The sequence below is a fragment of the Culex quinquefasciatus genome, chromosome 1 (genome assembly GCF_015732765.1).
Source record: "Culex quinquefasciatus strain JHB chromosome 1, VPISU_Cqui_1.0_pri_paternal, whole genome shotgun sequence".
In the NCBI taxonomy this organism is placed as follows: Eukaryota; Metazoa; Arthropoda; class Insecta; order Diptera; family Culicidae; genus Culex; species Culex quinquefasciatus.
The window spans coordinates 113,632,076-113,654,990 of record NC_051861.1 but is presented as its reverse complement, the minus strand read 5'-3'; the positions used below and the strand labels follow the sequence as shown (position 1 = coordinate 113,654,990).

At 38.8% G+C, this 22,915-nt stretch overlaps 1 protein-coding gene across 1 annotated transcript; it reads left to right on the top strand.

Annotated features, from left to right (window-relative positions):
* The first annotated feature begins 7,261 nt into the window (after positions 1-7,261).
* Positions 7,262-9,844, top strand: LOC6048780 (odorant receptor 56a). Its single transcript, XM_001865612.2, has 2 exons — positions 7,262-8,460; positions 9,449-9,844. The coding sequence occupies exons 1-2, from the start codon at positions 7,270-7,272 to the stop codon at positions 9,500-9,502; spliced, it is 1,245 nt and encodes a 414-aa protein (XP_001865647.1). The 5' UTR covers positions 7,262-7,269; the 3' UTR covers positions 9,503-9,844.
* Positions 9,845-22,915: the final 13,071 nt, after the last annotated feature.

Here is a 22,915-nt window from a genome sequence, read left to right as displayed (position 1 = left end):
GTTGCTGAACAGAACCGTAATATCCTTTCAGCACTACTGATTATAGGCTTCGACGATCTAGTGGTGTTTCTCTTATCAACAGCATGTATGAATGCGCTGAAAAGATAAAACACCATGATTGCTAAAGCTAGATCAATTGCGAATAGGTAACAGTCATTGGCCACCAACGGCGCCCGCCATGTCAGTTTGTAGACCTCGATTTTAAGGGACGGGAATGTTAGTTAGCGCAGGTTGCTACTAGGGCAGCTGATTTACTCTGTGCTTACACCCCACGAGCGCCAGGAACCTGAAAACTTGTTAGTAGGATAGGGTGTTTGGTCAGGATTCATCATAGAAGATGATGATGCGACCCAAAATCATAGTGTTTGTTGAAAGATGTTATATATTATTCTCAAGGCAAACAATCGGATGCTGCGGATGAGACATTTCCCGTTTATCGGTTGTTAAATTTTAAATGAAATGGTCTAGTCTTAGACAGCCTGCTGTGGAAAGATAGAACCAAAATCATTTGTAATTAAAGAATGAAGGATTAAACAATGTAACTTTTAACTTGAGATGATTTTACGAGTTTTAAATGATTGATGTTTAGTGAGGTACTGATTAACGGTGCGAACGACGAGTTTCGATGTGTATCGAGCTGAAATGGTATGATAGGGTCAAATCAAACTGGCTAGCTGTCATCGGGACAGCCAAAGCCAGCCGCACCTTCACACGCACACACGCACGCGAGAAAAACGAAAAACACACCGACGGCGGACGCGAGAATTCTACGACCCTACGGAAAGGAATCGCAAATCTGACTGGCTCAACTGTCATCGGGACAGCCAAAGCCAGCCGCACCTTCACACGCACACACGCACGCCAAAAAAACGAAAAACACACCGACGGCGGACGCGAGAATTCTCGAAATTCCAGACTATTTTTCCATGAAAGTCAAACTTATCACCTTTCATTTGCGCCGTGACAGCTAAAATCAGTTAAAATGGCAAAGAGTTATGACTTTTTGAAAAAAAGTGGTTTTTGTGAAAATCGACGAAAATGGCAATTTTTTGAACCACCCTAACTCGGCGTAGGTTACCCCATTGGCAAAAAAAAAAAAAAAAAAATACGGGTCTTATTATTTCGGCCAGGGAATCCCCGGAAAAAATTGAGCCAAATCGAAGCACTTTTATTTTTTTTTCTTTAACTTTCATTTGGAACTGCTGTATAGCAATTTTTAGATAACTTTTTCAACTGAAAAAAAAAAAAATAAAACGTTATATTGCAAATTTGGCCCTTTTTAACGTTAGTTTTAAAAAATTATACAAAATCGAGGCAATCACCAATTTTATATATTATTTTTCAACAGTCTTTTTCCGAAATTTCAGTACTTGCAGAAAACAATATTTAAAATTATGCTGAAGTTGTTTTTAATATGTTCAATAAACAAATTTTGGGTGTTTTCGAAACCGCCTTGTGTTTCACCCAAAAAACTCTACAATTTTGTTTGACCTGTTCCAGATTTTTTGATTTTTTTTTCCAAAAGTCGTAACTTGGTCTAAGATTTTTAGCCTCTTCTGGAATTTGCTGAAAAGATGGCATTTTATGTTTTAAATATATCGAAAAAATAGCGTTTTTCTAGACAAACTCGACTCAACGACCGAAAAAAAAACCGGAGGGCATCAAAATGTCAAAAACTCTCCCCCCTCCCTTCGTCTCACCATACACAGCTTTGTTGACAAACAAACGAAGCACCTAGTCGCAAGATGTCGGCATCGAGCCAAACCGAGGGGTAATCTTGTAGCAAAAAATGTTTTTTTTTTACAAAAGTAAAACAATATTAATAAAAATTGTGCAAGAAAAATTATTTGAGCAATCTTGCAAAATTGTTTTACATATTTTTAATTTTTGTGGAAAAAAAGAATTTTATTTTACATAATTGTGTAAGGGTCCGTTCAAATATAACGTCACTGACTGTGTTACGTCATTAATATTTTCACTTTTTTTTCACAAAAAATGTCAAATAACGAAGAATTTGATAAAACGTACATCTACAGTAAATATCATTATAAGTAAATTGAAAGTTACTTTGGTACGGAAGTGATGTCAAAAAGTGAGAGTCTAAATTCTGCTATAAAATTATACAATTTCTAATGCAATCATGTAATTTCTAGTTGTGTAGACCGTTTTGAATCAGTTTATTACTAATATTAGAAGGAAAATAGTAGCTAACGATTGTCAACATTTTAAAATAGGAATCAGTGCTTGCCAACCTGTCAAACGAGGGGAACGACATCCTTTTTTTTCTTGCTTCAAATATTGTTTCGTTTTGCATCCAACCCAACTGGATTTCCATCTTATCTCAAACAGCCCAAACAGTTTCCCCCGGACCCCGGCAATCGGTGAACCGTAAACCCATACAAGTGACATTTATTTGAGTATTTATGGGACCTCTCCGAGTCATCCTGTAAATCGGATAATCATAACAACTTCTGTGTGCACAACACAACCCCACACCCGCTCCTCCAGATGGAGGGGGTCGAAGAAAGAATTCCGTCCAACTTCCTGTCGAATTTCATGTCCGGGCTGCCGGCTATCATCCTCCGTCCGACTCAACGTCAAACCCCTCGATGATGACCCAGGGGGTGGGCAAAATCGAGTTTTTCTTCCACAAGAAGTCTAATGTTGTTGTTGTTTTTTCCAAGTCTGAGTTGCTTACTTGCACTTGCACTTGAACACTGTGCGTCCTCGTTTCTGTGGCCAAGAAGAATCCCGACTTCCCGGAGGGGGGGGGGATGAATGTTCGGCACGAGAAAAGTTATCTTCAAAGTTCAATTATTGATTCTCACACCGGGAAGAAGACGTTCGAGAGGGGCGAAGGACTTGCTGAGGCAAAATGAGATTGTTTGAATATTTTGTGGCCGGGCCTGTTGTTCCGGATTCTGGCTCTCGCCAGGAGTTTGGCCTAGTCCTGGCCAACGTTGTTACGAGCCGGGCTGTAAACCGATTTTCTTCCCCCTCTTGTCGGGAGATTCCTGGCCAGAGTCTGGCAAGATGCGACGTTTCTTGGCACTGGAAGTTCGAAATCGCCATAAAATGGGGATCCGCTGTCAGTTTACCATAATGGCGCTCGCGCGACCTGTCAAACGAGGGATAGCTCAAAGGAGACGATTTCGCGTTTTCCGTGCAAGCAAAATCTTAGTCGTTCCCGCAAGAAGCAGGCCAACTTTCGATGTGCAGTGTTACATAAAGTAAAATTAAATTAAAACCATGATTGATGATTTATTTATGATTTATGCTGGCCAAGATACACCTTCGGGACGCCCCGGGTGGACGTTTGCTGGTCGGTTCTTGGTCTCTCGGCTATTAGAAGGAGGTCGGAGCTGTTGTTATCATTTCGTTTGGCCATTTGGTCGCACGTACACTTGGCTGCGTGTAATCCGGCAAATTAATATTGCAATCCGGATTTGCCTGCCCGGCAGCCATGTGACCGGATAGCTAGGTCATCGGTGGAGTCAAAGTTACAAGAGTAATTGCTCAAATATGATTCCGGGGAATTGGTTTTAGATCGATAGCTAATTGCGTCCTTGGTAATTACCTATATGATTCATGCTCTGGGCTAGTTTGACACTAGCTTACCTCTATCGATGTAAACATTGATACAATGACGTTTACGCGTCAAGGTCAGCATAAGCTTAGGTTGAAGTTAGCCCTGCCATAAAACTCATCAAATCTCGCCCCCTAACGACTGCTTTAAAGCTCTTCACGTGATGCATTGCCTAAGTCGGCCACCCGAGATGCAGATTTAGTCCAAGCCCCGACTACGTGACATTTGCGCTGCTCACCGGCTAACAGCCGGAAGCAGACCGCTCGTCGGGCCAACCCCACTCCTGCTCCAACACTAACGAGCTTCGGAAGAAATCGATCATTCGGAAAAGCAGCGACACCAACCGGCAGCCGCTGGAAGCTTTGCTGAGAAGTAAAATTGATAAACTTCATCGGACGACGACGTGCGACACCGACACAACTTTCCTTCTTCTTAAAGAGTCCCGACGACGGCGATGTTCTGGGGCACAAGAAAAACACTCCCCAACACATCACGTCCCGACCTCGGCGTTAGTCTCCCCGACCCGATATTATTGTCGTAATCGTCATTCATCTTGTTTTGCATTCATACTTCCGGGCGCAAGAGCTGGCCGCCAGCGGTTCCGAAGCTGTCAGGCGCGCGCCATAATGGCGCGGCACGCGCTGTCAGTTTGACAGCTCGAACGCGGCTTCGCCGCCATTATGGCTTCCGTTGACAGTTTGGGAACCCCCGGCTGGACGTGTCTTTCCGGTGTGCAAATCGATTAACCCTGGACGTCCAGTGTGCGGAAGGGCCCGCGAGGAGATGAAGATTTATGCGACGCGTGGTTCAAAGGGTGAGGAAAATCTGCTCAATGCCTTTCAATCTGGACGCTTTGATGTAATTTTGGAGTCTCCGAACGGGGGTAATAATTGACGATGGCATTAAGATGGATTTCGCCGGAGCAAAGCGCCAAATCAATTTTCGTCACAATGCGATCAACGGGATTGGCGACGAAACGTCACCGGTGCCATGATGGCCGCTCGCGCGGTTCAAGAGAGTGCGATAAACTTGATGCCACGCGTGAAGCTGGTCAAGTGGTCGTGATACAATTTTAATCAGAAATTGATAGTACAATTCATTTTAAATGTCAGTGCGTCGCGGAAATTTGGGGAACGGGCAAGTTAGGGTGGTTCCTCGTTGCAAATTTGTTCTATAAATAATAAAAACAACTGTCAACATTTTTGGCACAACTTAAATAACTATTCCACAATTTGAGTTTCAAGTGTTATAAAAATGTGACAGCTGTCAAAACTGTAGCCATAATGTGAAAAATTGACCAAAACGGTGGCAAGTGTTATTTTTTACTGAAACTGATTGACATCAGCTTTCAAAATTGTTGCCATAATTTTAACAACCTTCAAACTTATATCTTCAAACATTTTTGAGGTATTTCAACAAACCATTTCGACAACCCCAACCAAACCTCAGCTAAAGGTGCTATAAAGTGGCAGTCCCACTCTCCGAACTTTTCGCTTTTTCACAGGTCTGTTGACAGCAAACAAAAAACGACGGCGTACGCACAATTCCACCACTTTTGTTCGCTCCCTCGCGGGAGGAACGATGCATAAAATCAATTGAATTTTAATAAAATTTTGATACCGACATTTTCAATTACGAGAGGGGAGCGGGCTTGGGAGTTCGTCACAAAAGTGAGGTTAGAAGTGGATAACGATGAGCACTTTGCTTCTCGTTTGCGGGCTGATTCGTTAATCGGCGCCCCGAATTGTGTCGGGCTGGTTGTCAGTGTTGTTACTAATAAGGGGATTTCGGGGACGTTTTGACGTTTGACAGTTGAAGCTTTTTTTTTTTGCTATAAAACAACACAATTGAACTGTCTTACCCCTGGGCCGCATATTATACATGTCAAGCGGTTAACATCGTCTTGACTTTGACAGATAGAGCTGTCATGTTGACAGCCGAGGGGTACGCTTTGTTTATATTTTCAAGAAAATTGATTGAATGATTGGTATTTGTTTATTCAACGAAAAACTCTTTAAAATTAGTCTTTTTCCCCTCGAAACTTGACCCAAGCCTCCGCAAGAGGGTATCCTGGTCCCCCAGCGATCCGAATTAGGCCCCCGTCCTCCTCCTCCTCCTCCTCAAAATCTTGTGTGGACACGGGAATTTTCCAGCGCCAACTTTTTTTCCACGATGGGCTTCCCGCGGCTCAATTTTTAAGCCAATCGTCCGGTCATTGGAGCGTGGTCTTGCCGAAAATTTGACGGGGCCACTCAACGAGTCCCCCCCCCGTTGGTCTGTCAAACCCCTGTCCCCAAGTGGCCAATCCCGCACGCAATTGTGGGGGCCATTGTTTCAAATTATTATATTGAAAGTGGCACTCGCCCCGGATCGACATATTAAATATCGCGTCATCCCAGAAGAAGCGCGCGTTGGAGTACCCCTCGTGTGACGAGGGGTCCTCTCGGTTGTTTATTACTAAATTGCTACAAAAGTGGCACAATTGGGCGGGGATTATCCCCGCGCGGAGTTGGGCTTTCGCGATTGTGAAAGGGATTCTTTTAGAGGGATTTTTGGGTAAAATAGCTGATTGTTTACATTTGTACCACGCATTTGACAGTCGAAGGATTTGTTCAATCAACCTTTCAAAAGGACGCAATTTGAAACGTAAACAAACAGTTCATCCAGCAAACTTCCACTCGAAACGTCACTCTGACAGCGGCCCATTTCACCCCTCTAACCTCAAATTCCGCGTTGCATCGCGCTGCACGAGGTCACGCATTCGCGAACCATTTTTGTGTAATAATAGACTTAACTATGCCGGGGTTCGGGCCTTCCCTCTCCGACGATTTTTGCAAAAGCGAGTGAGGTTAGGGAACGTCACCCGGCGTGGATCAGATCAAAGGGAGCCCCGTTTGAAACAATTTCAATTTTTTTTTGTTCGACGGGGAGTATCACATTTTAATAACAAATTTCGTGACATTGATAGTGCTGATTTTAACTGTCAACATGTTTTATGTTTTTTTGTTCCTTGAGTTGGCTCCACCCCTGCGTTTGACAGCTGCAAATTTAAAGCTGTCAAAAGCAGGGGTGGAGTTATTCATTAAAAAAAATCAACAGTAACTGCTGTATATTAAAGCAATCCCAGTCCGAAGCTAACCTCAAATTAAATCAACCTCAACTCAAGAAACGATTCAAGCTTGAAGATTACTTCGACCCACACCTCTTCAGAAACCCAACTTGACCTGGTTCAAGTAACCACTCTGTAATAAACACACGTTACGCATCACTGGACTTCCGGCATGCAGATCTCAACCCCCCCGCAGCTTCCGACTGCTGTCCATTTCGTTCTGTCCTGTCAACAACACCTTCCAAAGGATAATAGGGTGTAAATGAACGTCAATACCGAGTTCCATTTCTGCAGGACAATTGGCACTTGCAGAAGGCTCACAGGCAATGATTACCGGTCAGGTTCGATTAGTCTCAGCAGGCTGCGTCCGGAGTAGGCTTTGGTGTGTAACGACGGCAAACACAGAGCCTGCTTTGACAGATGAACCGATTCCCTGATGAATATTTGAGCAGGGGTTTCGAGTCATCATCAAAGACATCGTCGTAATTCGATTATAATTGGCAGAGTGATAATTGCGGTTCCGTCGGCTATTTAGGGTTGGGTTTGGGCTGTCGGCGGACCAGTTGAAGTCGTGATGGAGCTGAAGGACGAGTGGATCCAGGAGGATGACGTTTACAGCAATCCGTTGCTGCGGTTGACCTTGAACGGGCTGAAGTACTACGGGATTCTGCTGTACAAGAGTCAGCCGTTGAAGAAGCTGAACTGCTTCCGGGGAGTGTGCTTCACGGCTTCGATGCTGGCGTTCAACGTGACCCAGTACGTGGACTTGGTGCAGGTTTGGGGCGATATTGGGGAGATGACGGCGAACGCAGCGACAACGCTGCTGTTCACGACGATCATCCTGCGGATCTTTCACTTCTACTGGAACCGGGCCAGGTTCAACAACGCGATCAAGTTCGCCGACGAGGGCGTCCGGCACATTCTGGACTACGGGACGCCCGCGGAGAAGGCGATCTTCTGGGACAATGTCGGCTACATGAAGCGGCTGACGGCGGTGTTCTGGATCTGCGCTCTGGTTACGGCGAACACCATGTGCGTCTACGCGCTGATCGAGTACTGCAGCGTTCCGGAAGCGGAGCGCGTCGAACCTCCGATGATCCTGCGGTCCTGGTACCCTGGTGGACACAAGGAGGAGAACTTTGGTGCGATCTACGCCGTTCAGCTGTACATCATGTACGTGGGACAGCTGATCGTACCGTGCTGGCACGTGTTCATCGTCAGTCTAATGGTGTACGTTCGGGCAGCGCTCACGATCCTGAACCACAAGCTGCGCCATTTGGACGCATACGTCACGTCGGGAATGCGAAGCGGTCGCCTGATCCGCGAGCTGAAAGACCCCGAGGAGGAACGGCTGAACGCGCGTCGCGAGCTGATCATCGAGTGCGTCCAGCGGCAACGCAAGCTGCACGAGTACACCGACGAGCTGGAGTCGTTGATCCAGGGGCCGGTCTTTCTGGACTTTATCGTGTTTTCGGTTCTGCTGTGCGCGCTGCTGTTCGAAGCGTCCGTCACGGACTCCGCCGTGCAGGTGTTCATCGACGTGTGCTACATCATGACCATGACGGCGATCCTGTTTCTGTACTACTGGCACGCCAACGAGATTCAGCACCAGAGTGACCAGCTGTCAAAGTCGGCATTCGCTAACGATTGGTACAACTACCCGCCCAAGGTGAACCGCAACCTGCTCGTGCTCATCTGCTACAGCATCAAGCCGAGGATCATGAAGGCGTTCATCGTGTCGATGTCGCTGGATACGTTCATTGCGGTAAGCTGATTCGACGGCGGCGTCAACTGTCGTCAACTGACTGTTGTCAAATGACAGTCGTTTACTAACTGTCGTCAACTGACTGTCGTTGACCGACTGCATCAACTGTTAACCGACTGTCGTTAAAACTGACTGCCGTCAACTGACTGTCACCAAACGCCTGTCGACAATTTACTGTTATCAACTGACTTTCGTCATCTGACTGTCGTCAACTGACGGTGGTCAACTGACTGTCGTCAAACTATCTTCGTCAAATGACTGCCGTCAACTGTCGTCAGCTGACTGTCATCAACCGACTGTCGTCAACTGACTATCGGTAATCGACTGTCGTTCAAACTGACTGTCGTTAAAACTGACTGTCATTAAAACTGATTGTCGTTACAACTGACTGTCGTTAAAACTGACTGTCGTTAAAACTGACTGTCGTCAACTGAATGTCGTCAACTGACTGACATCGACTGATTGTCGTCATTTGACTGTTATCAACTGAATGTCGTTTACTGACTGTCGTTGACCGACTGCGTCAATTTTCAACAGACTATCGTTAAAACTGACTGTCATCTTCTGATTGTTGTTAAATGACTGTCGACAACTGACTGTCGTCAATTGTTTGTCGTTAACTGACTGTCATCAACTAACTGTTGTCAACTGACTGTTGTCAACTGACTGTCGTCAAATGACTGTCGTCAAATGACTGTCGTCAAATGACTATCGTCAAATGACTGTCGTCAAACGACTATCATCAATTGACCGTTACCAACTGACAATCGTCAACTGACTGTCGTCAACTGTCTGTCGTCAAATGACTGTCATTCAATCCCTGTCTTCAAGGAAATGTTTTTTAAAGAACTGTCAACACACGACTCTTGCTGAATCACCCCCCGTTTGACAGCTTACCGCCATTGTTGCCAGTTCTTTGGAACCCCAAATCTCTCATCAAGAAACAAACAAAACATCAACCAAGTCTTTGACTCTTTTTTGCTTCCAGATTCTCCGAGCGTCTTACAGCTACTTCACTATCCTGAAGCAGGCAGCGGACTAATTGCGGCAAGACCCTCGGACCGTCTGTTTCAACACGGCTATCTGACCCCCCAGGACCCTCCCCCGGACCAACCCTTGTTACTAATTCATTTAATTAAACAATAGCGCACCTGGACTGTTTTCGGGAACCAAGAAGTGCTAATTTAGCCCGCCGCAAGTGGCACTTGTAAACCAAAACATGACTCCCTGAAAAGCGCTGGAGTCTCTGAGCAAAAGCTTTTCATTATTTATTATTTCTGAATAGAGCAGCAGCAGCAGCAGGAGGACCACTTTGCACACAACGTTGTTTGCCAGTTTGCAGAAATAAATACACACTTGTAGAAAAAGCAAAGCGCGAAAAAAAGCAACTTGTAAATCCTTTTCAGCGAAACTTTTGCGATGTTTTTTTTTGGGACGACGACGACTCCCTCTCTCATCATCATTGGCGCCAACCGCTTTCTCAAGTGACTTCAATTTGTTTCCGTTGAGTTGGGGGGAAAGGAAAAGGTACCGGGGTCGGCTGGCAACCCTGTCCGGATGAAGCAACTCAAAGTTGAGTACGCAACGTAACGTGCAAATTTACCCATTTTTTGTTGGTGAAGGTCATTTGCCGTGTAGCTGTCAAATTTGACCCCACATTGCCTACCACTTCGGAAAAATCTTACCATTCAGCTTCTTGGTCTGCAAGAAACTAGGAAAAACGACGTCCAGTTTGGCTTGACTGAAATATTCATTGTTTAAATAGTAGACTAGTCAGGAACTGCACTTCAGGGGGGGTTTCGGTCATATCAACTAAACTGGAAGGCACAACGCGTCATCCGCTCTGGGACCACTTTGGTGAGCCTTTTTTATGATGATTATAAATAATTAATTGCAATAACTTAGAACAATTGGAATTTTCGGTTATTTTTTTCAATTGAAGTTTATGCCAAGTCCACTAAAACAAATATGACTGGATTTATTTCAACAATAAAACAAGAAACTTTTTATAGCACAGTCGCTATGACAACAAATTGCTGTCATGGATTATTTATGTTTCATGGAATAACAAATAAGGGGAATTTCAGGTCTAAGCATAATCAAACAAGATTTTAGTTTCTGATAATATAGCAAGTTTCAAAGTATAAGTACTCAAAAAAATTTACAAAATGTCGTATTTTTAATAAATTTCAGTATTTCATTCCATAAACTCTAAATCAGAGAAAATTTGGAATCGTTTGACACCCAAATTTAAAGTTATGAAAATTTATTTATTTTCTAATAAGGCCGTTGCAAATATTTTTCAAAGTTTATGTCGCCACCCCCGCTTCAAGATTGGTCCGAAAAATCGGGGGGATTTTTTTTTTAAATATCAAAATTTCAATGGAAATAGAAGTCTAATCAACTGAGAACAATCCTAAATGCCATTTTCTGCATTGATAATCATATTTAACATGTTTGGACTTGTTTAAAAATAATTGAACTTTTATGAAATTATAATGTACAGCACCGCAAAAACTTTTTTTCTTGCAAAAATAATATTTTCGTCAGTTTTTAGAAATTTTGGAAATCAATGATTTCAAAACAACTGGACAGGTGTATGATGCATTTTAAAACACTTTTTTCATTCAAATGTTGACACCGTGGCCTGTTGTTTCAATTTCAGTTTTTTTTTTATTTTTTTTGCCCCCCTTGACTTTGAGAGTCGAGGGACATAAACTTCAAAAAATATTTGTAACGGCTCAAATACGGTATTTTGTAAAAAATGAGTGTTTAATTCCAAATGTCTTAAACAGTGAAATTGCAGGCAATGTTTCGAATCGTTTGACATCTATATTGCAAATTATATAAGTTTTAGTATTTAAAAAAAAATATATTTGTGAAAACTTGAGTGTTTGGTTCCAAAAATCTTAAACATTGCAAAATTTCGAATCGTTTGATACCTATATTGCAAATTAGGAAAATTTGAGTATTTAAAAAAATACGGAATTTTGTGGAAATTTGAGCTTAATGTTTCAAAACTCATAATCAGTGAATTTGTATGCAAAATTTCAAATCGTTCGAAATTATCAAAATTTGAGAAGAAATATCTCTAAAACAGGAAAAATTCATGCAAAATTTCGAATCATTTGATACCCATATTGCGAATTAAAAAAAATTGAGTATTTTCAAGAAAATACGGTGTTTTGTGAAAATTTTAGTATTTCATTCAAAAAACTCTAAAATATAGTGAAAATGCATGCAAAATTGCGAATCATTTAATACCAATATTGCATGTTCTACAAATTTGAGACCTTAAAAAAAACGGTATTTTGAGATTACTTACCATATTATCAAAAAAAAAAAAAAAAAAAAAAACTTAGGGGAAGCTTGGAAATTCAACATAATCTGGCTGATTTTAATCAATTTTAGAAATATATTAAATATATAAAATTATAAATAATTATCGCCGACAGAATTATCGGAATAACGATAATGATAACGAACCTCGATAATTTTATCGTTAACAACCTTGGTGATTTTCTGATCGATTCGGTGTCTTCGGCAGGGTTGTTGGTTATGATTAGCACTTTTCAGAGAAAAATAGTACACGGGAAAAATCCGCTTTTTAAAATTACATCGTGGGAATCCCAAAAATCGCATTTTTTTTAATTTTATTTTTGTTATATGTTTTGAGACTAAAAATACATTTCCTGAGCCATAGTGTTGTTTTAATTCAAATTCTGGTTCCAAAAATATGATTATTTTGCAAAATTGTGTGTTTTTAAAGGCAGATAAAACATTAAAAAAAAAACATTATCAAAAGCCTAATTGAATTTGAAATCGAAAATTCTATTTTAAATAAAAAATGACTCAAGGTGGAATGCCCAAATTACGTAGTTTTTTATGTTCGATTTTTTTATTTCTTTTAGGGTTCTATTGAGCCATAGTGCGTGGTGGTGCTAAATCTAAATTAGATTTTTGAAAAAATAGCGTATTTTGAAAAATATTGTAAATTTTGACAAAAAAAAATGGTAAGATCATTTTTCAAAGCGAAATCATATTTGCAATCGAAATGTACTCCACCCTTTTTTTTAGATAAAATATACCGTTTTCAAGTTACATACTTTTAGGTATAAACCTTCGATGTTTGTTAGGTTTTTTGAGTTTAAAAACTAAGATAATTAAAAAGAAAGATTTATTTTAATTGATTTTTTTTTCAAAAAACTGAAAGTTTTTCCTTTAATTTTTACTCTTAAACTATGAAAATCGGGCAATGAGTTTCTGAGATACAGCCTAACAAAAAAATCCAAAAGATTAAAATGAGTTTTATAAGCGTCACATAGGGGAAATATGCCCATTTTAAGCCTATTAAGCGGTCATGTTTGAATGATGCTGGATAATCTGGATTGTTCCTTGAAATTCACTAAAACCAAGTACACCAACGAGTAGAGCCACTTTTTGTGAACATTTCTGTTTATTTTCACTTTTATTAAAAGTTATGCTATTCCTTTTACAAGCATTTAAAAGAAATATTTCAAAAATGCATTCTAATCAGTCGTGTGCATTGGGCCACGCCCATTTTTCTAATTTCAGCTTAGTTCTTTTTTTCTTCCAGCGCACTTTTGGGTCTGCTTAGTGCTGCCAAAATTGATGAAATTTTAAGCGAACACTCAAGAAAAGTTGCATATATAGAGAAAGTTTCCTGGCAACACCACAAGCGCTGCTGGTGGTGTTGGTGGCCACCCTTTGTTCTTTATTCGCCTTCGCTTCTCGCTCGGTTTTCTTCAGCCTTCGATTGGAATGGGTATTCAAAATTCAAATGTCAGAAGATTTGGCGCGTTTGTTTTTTTGATGGCACTTGCTAATTATTTACATTTTTCGGGATTATTTTTCAAGTGAGTGACTAACTAATGTGCAAAAGAACATGTTGCCGGTAGTTGGAAGCAATTTTATATCTTAAGCGCTTTGAAATCGTTAGCGCAAGTGAAAAGATATTGATGGCGACTTTCGTTAAGCAGTTAACCTCTGATCTTGCGTGTGGATGTGTGTGCCACCAAAATGATGAAAAATGATCTCGCAAAATAGAAATTATGATCAAAAGTGCATAAAATTTGATCTTTTTGGCCAGTAAGTGGCATACATTTGCGTGCTTACTCGAGATGGTGCTGTTGCTGGTAAGTTTATAGCCTAAATAGTATTTTTGGAGCTTTAATCGAGCATCAAACTCTCCATATGACGAAGATAGGTGTTTGATTGGAAAGGGTATATTTCCCCTAATTAGATATTTCGAAACAATTGAATCAATTCAATCGAATCGATTTTCAATGCCGATAAAAAAAATTTTGTGAAATTTTCAAATATTTTCAGTAAAAAATATTTCAAAATTTAAAATTTGGTCTGAAATATGAAATGAGGAAAGTTATCCAAAATTAATTGTTTTTTGATTTTTTCAATTGTTAAAAGTCCAATTTTTTTCGACCGCATTTTGTTAATTTTCAATAAGAGAACGTTCTTTTATTACGTAACGCAGTTGGGGGAGGGGGGGGGGGAGGGTCGGAGGCCGTATTACGCTCCATGCATTTTTTTTTAATTTGTATGGGAATTTTGTTACGAGGGGGAGGAGGGGGTATAAATATATTTTTTTTGCCATTTTTTTCAAATCGTTTTTTTTGGAAACAGATTTTGCAAATCAAAAGCTACGTATTTTGAGAATCCAACTTTAAAAAAAAAAGGTTAAATAAGGAAAAGGGTATCTTTTTAATGCTATTTTTGTTTGAATAGTCATAATTTTTATCTATAATTTTATCGAAGACACCAAATCGACCGAATCATTCAATGTCAAGATCCAGATTTTCATATATTTACGGATTTATTTCGTATGACCTGCCATTTCCCCTAACTTTGAATCTACTCAAAATTGAGAAAAAATATCAATCATAAGTAGAATTAACTTCAAACTGAGTAATTCGGAACTGTCAACGCAGAAAACCCGCGGAAATTTTCATACATTCCAAAATTTGGACCTTGCGATCTGCGGTGCATGTGCTCAAAACTTGCGCTCATGGCTTTCTACCTAAGGTACTCGCGATTGAGTGTGTAGTAGTGTGGTTGTCAAAATCGTTATCTCTCACCGAAAATCCCGATAACACAGATCTGTGTAAAAAAATTACACAGTTTGTTGAACATGTTCTAGCTGTCAAAACTGTGTAGATTTATAACACAGATCTGTGTTAAAAATTACACAGATTTCCGTTCAGCTTTCCTTTCAAACCTGGGTAAAAAATGTAAAAAAGCAAAGATGGCGTCTTTCATGCAGAACTTTGGTAAGTTTTTTTTCTCGTGATTATTTATTGTAATATTATCAACATACTTTTATTTTTTAGATTTTTAACATGCTGATTATCAATTGGACTGTATACCCACAGAAAGCAGTTGGATTCATGAGTTTGTTTGGTAATGTATTTCATCAATATTTGCTACGCAATTCTAACCTTATTTAATTTTTACTCAAGGTGTCCCACATATATTCTCACGGAAAGGAAAGGCTGGTGCTAGGTCGGAACCTCGAGTATTCAGAGTTGAACACCAGAGCACAAGCCCGCGCTTACAAATTTCCCGGTTCCGGTTCCAGGCGGGATCTTCCAGAGGCAGCACGAGTTAACTGCGTCGCGTCCAAGTGTTCCAGCTTTTTCGATATTTATTTAATATTGTTTTATGTATGATGCTCAATTTATGGATTAATAAATCTTGCATTTTTTTAATTTATATTGGCCTGGACATTTTAAGTCAACAACTGAATTCAAAATAAATTGCAATTTTTTACCCAGATTCTGTGTAAAATTTTACACAGATAGCTGTTTCAAAATTACACAGATTTGACAGACAACCGTTGTACACAGATCTGTGTACAAGGCTTCGACACAGATTCTGTGTATTCCCGGTTTTGGGCGATCTGTGTCAAATTTTACACAGATCTGTGTTATATGGATTTTGCGTGCTGACTCTCTCAGTCACTCCACTGACACTGACATTGTTTTGTTATTGTTTTGGTTGTAGTGGCACCGAGCCATGCACTCACACTAATTCAAAGCAAGATTGCGAGTACCTATGATATACAGCCTTGACTTGCGCTGTCATCTGCGATCCTGCGATTTTCCTGTTGTAGATCAGGCTTTATCTTCAGCATTGTTTACACTGATGCTTTGAATATTGACAAGGTAATACAACACTAAAGGTAAGCATCTGTAAAACACAGAGGTGGGAAAACCTTTTTTCAGCTTCTTAAATGTTTGCAAAAACAATAAACAAACGTTCTGGTTCTGGTTGCCTGCTCTTCCAAAACCTTCCTTCATCAGATGTCATTCCTCGCACAAAAGCCTGCAGCGCTCGTTTCCTCGCTTTCGCGAGCCCGGTAATTTATTTAACGTAAACCATGAAATTTGCAAACTTTCGTCATCGAGCCTTCGACCCGCGGGAACCGACTACTTCCGGCCACCAACGACGGCAAATGCCTGGATATTCCCTGGAACGCCAGAACGTCATCCGGACGGAGCCTGGATGGTGAGGTTAGGTTACATAAAATATTGAAATGATTTTCCGCCCCCCCCCCCTGAAATGGCAAGAGAATGCACCTTAACACAGGGCAGGGGGAGGTGGTGCGAGGAGAAAACATTCTAAATATCCGCCGGAAAATTTTCCAAAAGGGAAGAGTGGTGTGGGGACGTTTCGGGATCAAACGCAACAACGCATCGCTGATGATCCGTTTTCGAACCGATGATGGCGGCGACGACGACGATGCCACGTGGTCTGGTATGCTGGCTATAGTTGAGTTATGTGAAATATGAATAACTTTCTCCCGCCGGCTTGGGAAGAGTGGCAACGGCTTCTCAGTCAGTGGAACTGTGGGGCTAGTTTTGGAATTTGGAGTTTGTTGAACAATTTTTCATATTTTTTTTTCAGCACTAATCATTGTATCCATTATAGGTCGAAAATAGGTTCAAACTAGTACCAAAATGGGAGCAGCATAGGTCCAAAATAGACTCACATAAGTTCAAATTAAAAAAAGTCAAACTATGACGAAAATAGAATCAAAATAGGTCCCGCTACCATACTTATCACAGAACGAGCAAGGTTGCACCCGCACCTCGCACCGTCATCAGTGTGTCACTTTTGTTGTGCATGGTTGGAGTTTTCCCGTCGAGAGCATATGTTTGACTTTTATTGGTGGCAAAATTCGTCAAAAGTGGGAAAGTTTGCCGCGAAGTATCGTTTTGGGACAGAGTGCTTTACTTTGGTACTCTTGGCTAGCCGCAGTGGGGTCGTCGTTTTCGGGTTGTTTAGGGATTAGTTTTACAATTTCGGGAAATTAATTACTTTAAGGGAAGTTTGAAAAAAATATTTAAATTTTAAAAAATTAAGTCAAATGAGATTCATTTTGAAGTTTTATCCATTTATGTATATTTTTGCTGTTTTTGTTCTTTCTGTCTTTTTTCATTTTTGACAATCATGACAATTATGACAATTTTGTCAATTTTGACAATTTTGACAATTTTGACAATTTTGACAATTTAGACAATTTTGACAATTTTGACAATTTTGACAATTTTGACAATTTTGACAATTTTGACAATTTTGACAATTTCGACAATTTTGACAATTTTGACAATTTTGACTATTTTGACAATTTTGACAATTTTGACAATTTTGACAATTTTGACAATTTTGACAATTTTGACAATTTTGACAATTTTGACAATTTTGACAATTTTGACAATTTTGACAATTTTGACAATTTTGACAATTTTGACAATTTTGACAATTTTGACAATTTTGACAATTTTGACAATTTTGACAATTTTGACAATTTTGACAATTTTGACAATTTTGACAATTTTGACAATTTTGACAATTTTGACAATTTTGACAATTTTGACAATTTTGACAATTTCGACAATTTGACAATTTTGACAATTTTGACAATTTTGACAATTTTGACAATTTTGACAATTTTGACAATTTTGACAATTTTGACAATTTTGACAATTTTGACAATTTTGACAATTTTGACAATTTTGACAATTTTGACAATTTTGACAATTTTGACAATTTTGACAATTTTGACAATTTTGACAATTTTGACAATTTTGACAATTTTGACAATTTTGACAATTTTGACAATTTTGACAATTTTGACAATTTTGACAATTTTGACAATTTTGACAATTTTGACAATTTTGACAATTTTGACAATTTTGACAATTTTGACAATTTTGACAATTTTGACAATTTTGACAATTTTGACAATTTTGACAATTTTGACAATTTTGACAATTTTGACAATTTTGACAATTTTGACAATTTTGACAATTTTGACAATTTTGACAATTTTGACAATTTTGACAATTTTGACAATTTTGACAATTTTGACAATTTTGACAATTTTGACAATTTTGACAATTTTGACAATTTTGACAATTTTGACAATTTTGACAATTTTGACAATTTTGACAATTTTGACAATTTTGACAATTTTGACAATTTTGACAATTTTGACAATGTTGACAATTTTGACAATTTTGACAATTTTGACAATTTTGACAATTTTGACAATTTTGACAATTTTGACAATTTTGACAATTTTGACAATTTTGACAATTTTGACAATTTTGACAATTTTGACAATTTTGACAATTTTGACAATTTTGACAATTTTGACAATTTTGACAATTTTGACAATTTTGACAATTTTGACAATTTTGACAATTTTGACAATTTTGACAATTTTGACAATGTTGACAATTTTGACAATTTTGACAATTTTGACAATTTTGACAATTTCGACAATTTTGACAATTTTGACAATTTTGACAATTTTGACAATTTTGACAATTTTGACAATTTTGACAATTTTGACAATTTTGACAATTTTGACAATTTTGACAATTTTGACAATTTTGACAATTTTGACAATTTTGACAATTTTGACAATTTTGACAATTTTGACAATTTTGACAATTTTGACAATTTTGACAATTTTGACAATGTTGACAATTTTGACAATTTTGACAATTTTGACAATGTTGACAATTTTGTCATTTTTGTCATTTTTGTCATTTTTGTCATTTTTGTCATTTTTGTCATTTTTGTCATTTTTGTCATCTTTGTCATTTTTGTCATTTTTGTCATTTTTGTCATTTTTGTCATTTTTGTCATTTTTGTCATTTTTGTCATTTTTGTAATTTTTGTCATTTTTGTCATTTTGTCATTTTTGTCATTTTTGTCATTTTGTCATTTTGTCATTTTTGTCATTTTTGTCATTTTTGTCATTTTTGTCATTTTTGTCATTTTTGTCATTTTTGTCATTTTTGTCATTTTTGTCATTTTTGTCATTTTTGTCATTTTTGTCATTTTTGTCATTTTTGTCATTTTTGTCATTTTTGTCATTTTTGTCTTGTCATTTTTGTCATTTTTGTCATTTTTGTCATTTTTGTCATTTTTGTCATTTTTGTCATTTTTGTCATTTTTGTCATTTTTGTCATTTTTGTCATTTTTGTCATTTTTGACATTTTATTCATTTTTGTCATTTTTGTCATTTTTGTCATTTTTGTCACTTTTGTCATTTTTGTCATTTTTGTCATTTTTGTCATTTTTGTCATTTTTGTCATTTTTGTCATTTTTGTCATTTTTGTCATTTTTGTCATTTTTGTAATTTTTGTCATTTTTGTCATTTTTGTCATTTTTGTCATTTTTGTCATTTTTGTCATTTTTGTCATTTTTGTCATGTCTCTTAATCTGGATTCCGATTTTTGAACTAAATGATGACGGACAGATGTTTAAGTCAGGTTTTTGAACAGTTTTTGAAATTTTGGGTAGGTTTTGGTTAGTACAAACACAGTTCGGGGAAATTAGTACACAATTTACAAATTTTAAACTTTTATCTGCTCAAAAAACTGTTGCCTTTATTCATGTTTAAACTAATGTCTGTAACAGCTTGACAATTAGTCAAAACTTTCTGTAACACGCGTTGTACTTATTACCAATCAAACTATCAATTTACAGATACAGGAAAGCCTAACAAAAAAAAATAACAAAGCTCAGTCTTTAATTTGCAAAATTCTGAGTCTAAATCTAGAGTTTTATTTGAAAAGGTCTTATAAGCTATTGTGTTTCATATGTTTATAGGACCTATTCAAAAAAAGTCTAGAAATGAACTTTAAAAAATTTAAAATTTGTTCCTATAGTCTCGCAAAAAAGGCAAAAAACATTTAAGGTAATAAAATTAAAATAATACTACCAAAGAAACTGATCCAAAAACTAATCTGTACTAAAAATCAATCAATCACTTTTTTGTTGAAAATTGAGACGATTTTTGTATTACTCTTTGATTTTACACGAAAGCCAAACAAAACTGTTAGGGAATCAGGTCGCAATTTTACCATGTTAAGATTGTAACGTTTATGTACTAAAAATTGCTGATTAAAATTTTCAACTAAGAAAATAAGTTCCAAGGATCGTTTTCTGAACAGATTTGTGAGAAAAGTGTAGAAGGTTTTGTTTGAGAGCTGTGCTAGCTTGTGACAGTGCATAATTTACTGTTAAATTTTGAAAATTTCTGCATTCAAATTTTGGTGATCGACAGATATCATAATTTAGTACTAAAATTAAGTTGTATTTTCAATAAAAAAAAACAAACAGGCAAATTAACAATTAAATCCGATTTTAAACTTATTTTAAAACAACTTATTATGCTTTATTTCATAAAGTAACAATTCGATGCCTCTGTACTAAAAACCAGCCTCCAAGTCGCCAAGTCAAGTCGCGACCGCTCAAAACCTTGGCTATTCTTTCTGCAGCCGTGATTTTCCCCGCAATTTCTTCCCAGATTGTTCACATCTTCGCTCCTCGAAAAATTCCAATCTTGCGAACCGAACTCGCCAGATGCCCAAAACCCAATCAAGCTTGTAAAACACGTGCAATTTCGGGACGGTGGGTCCCCGAACTCTTCATCCCTTTAGTTTCCGTCCAATAAAGTGTAATTATTTTCCAGTTCATTGACGGCGGTGGAAATTCGCCACTGTACGAGGCGGGCGTCTTCGTCATCGACCGTCATGGTTGGGTGGAAAAATTAAAAAGATATTTTAATGTCATGCTGGCCAGACTCGCCGATTGGTTCCGGCTGGTTGGACTCCACCTCCTTCGAAAAAAAGATGACGTTAAGGAGTTGTACTCATTTTTTGCGGTTTAGGTTGAACTGTCCTTACAATTTCGCTAAAAGCCAAATTTGGAACTTTTTTGAGGTTAGGTTTGCAGGTCAGCCTCGAGCAAATTATGTTGCGGCCTTGCTTCATTGGTCATTTTATTCGGGAGGTTTTTTTTTCGCAAGAAACGCAAAAACTCACTTGTATTCATTATGTAGAAGAGCTTCGGACTTTGCTTTCATGTTTGTCGACGCCGAAACTTGGCAGCGTCGGTGAGTAAGTCAAGTTTGTCTCCAGAAAACTTTGACATCTCGGCAAAAAGAGGTGCTTTCTTTGCGGGCACTCTTTTTGTGGCCCCGGAGGGCACTTAGCGTTTCTGCTAGGTTTGACCCGGAATATGTTTTATTATTTATTTGGTTCGGCTGAAAAGAGGATTCGTTTGCGGAATGTTAAAGCAGCTATTGGTCTTTATAGGAAAGTTTGGAAGTGCACCGGTTAAACCTGCTGGAGAGTTGAGTTGAGTTGAGTTGAGTTGAGTTGAGTTGAGTTGAGTTGAGTTGAGTTGAGTTGAGTTGAGTTGAGTTGAGTTGAGTTGAGTTGAGTTGAGTTGAGTTGAGTTGAGTTGAGTTGAGTTGAGTTGAGTTGAGTTGAGTTGAGTTGAGTTGAGTTGAGTTGAGTTGAGTTGAGTTGAGTTGAGTTGAGTTGAGTTGAGTTGAGTTGAGTTGAGTTGAGTTGAGTTGAGTTGAGTTGAGTTGAGTTGAGTTGAGTTGAGTTGAGTTGAGTTGAGTTGAGTTGAGTTAAGTTGAGTTGACGCCAGTTATTAGAATCGAGCCAGGTACAATCTCTTCGCAAATCATTCATTTTCTATGCTCCAAAAACTCTTCCAGACAGCAACAACAACAAAAAAGGTGAAGGTTGCAAACTTGTCCCGGTCTAAAAGTCACACCAACGCGACCGAGTCCGAGATATCGATGGCCTCTGCTCCGAGGACCCGTTCCCAATTCCTCAGGGCCCTCCGATGTCAGAGATTTAGCAACTATTACGATATTCATATGTCCCGTTTGTCGAAACGGTCGAACGAGAGAAGAGGCTTTGTTTCTTGCTTTCCATACTAGTGGCGGAGGATTTTTTCCCCCCACCTTCGCCACGTGGCCTCCCACGTGGACATAAAAATATTCAAATTTCTCTATTCATCATTTGCTGTTGTTGCTGTTGTTATTTGTACGGAGGAGCACTAGGCCAGCAGAAGGACCTCAACGATGGCGGCGACAATCTCCTGGGTGGAATATCCGAGAGGAACACACACACAACATTCCGGGACTCCGGAACCCTGGACTGCCCGGGTCGGCACCAGTAGGAAAAATAAATAATTTATTATTCTCCTCCTAGCGGTACGAACCTCTCTCACTCTCTCTCTCCAACAGGGAACCGGCCGTGCGGCCTACAAGTTTTTTTTTTGTTCCGACTTTAGTTCTTTGGTCACACACCGGGGCGGGGACCTTGATCCGCAAGACCCGGCAGCTGCTCCCGGTGACTCATAATGCATCGAGGGTCATAAATTTTGACATATGCATGCCCGCGAACTGGGTTTTTTGTCGGGCTGAGCGGATCGAACTCGAGGTCTACTATCAGGTTGATGATTTTGGGAGAGGGAGAGCAAAGTGTCAACGAGGAAGGAACAGTTCATCGGATATCAACGTGAATGTTTGTTAAAGTGATGGTAAAAGTTCCCCACTGGCTTTGGTTGACTTGAAACGATCGGTTTGTTTTGAAACGATACACGCAAACGAGAAGTGTCGATAAAACCTTTTTGTGACGAGATTTAACGGTGATTCTTCGACGAACGAACAAGACAGTGAGCAAGAGAGCAACTCTCTTTTTCTCAAATTGTTTCGATGACTCTCGAGCAAGAGAAAATGGGAGCAAAGCGGAGTAACTAAAAAAAAAATGCGAAGGAGAGAGAGTTGCTCGTTTGCTCACTGTCTTGCACTAATTCTTAATCGTGAAACTTCATAAATGTCTCCTCCTATTTCTCGTAAGTAGATTGCTAGTTTTTTTTTTAATATGTCCTATAAACATATGAAACACAATAGCTTCTTTAAAAAAAACCTCTAGATTGGTTCTATTGTGCAAAAATTATAAGAGTAGTAATCGTAGACCTTTCAGCTAATTTAGCAGAAAATAACAAAAAGTGGTCACAAAATCACAATTTAATATAGATACTTAAAAGACAAGACTAAAATGAAAAAGATAAATGTCAAGCAATGAATTATAAA

What these genes read in the sequence shown, in the direction of transcription:
- LOC6048780 (XM_001865612.2), top strand. Translation starts at nt 7,270, where the DNA reads ATGGAGCTGAAGGACGAGTGGATCCAGGAGGATGACGTTTACAGCAAT. An exon ending in CGCTGGATACGTTCATTGCG is followed by an intron (nt 8,461 to 9,448) that starts GTAAGCTGATTC and finishes TTTTGCTTCCAG; the next exon opens with ATTCTCCGAGCGTCTTACAG.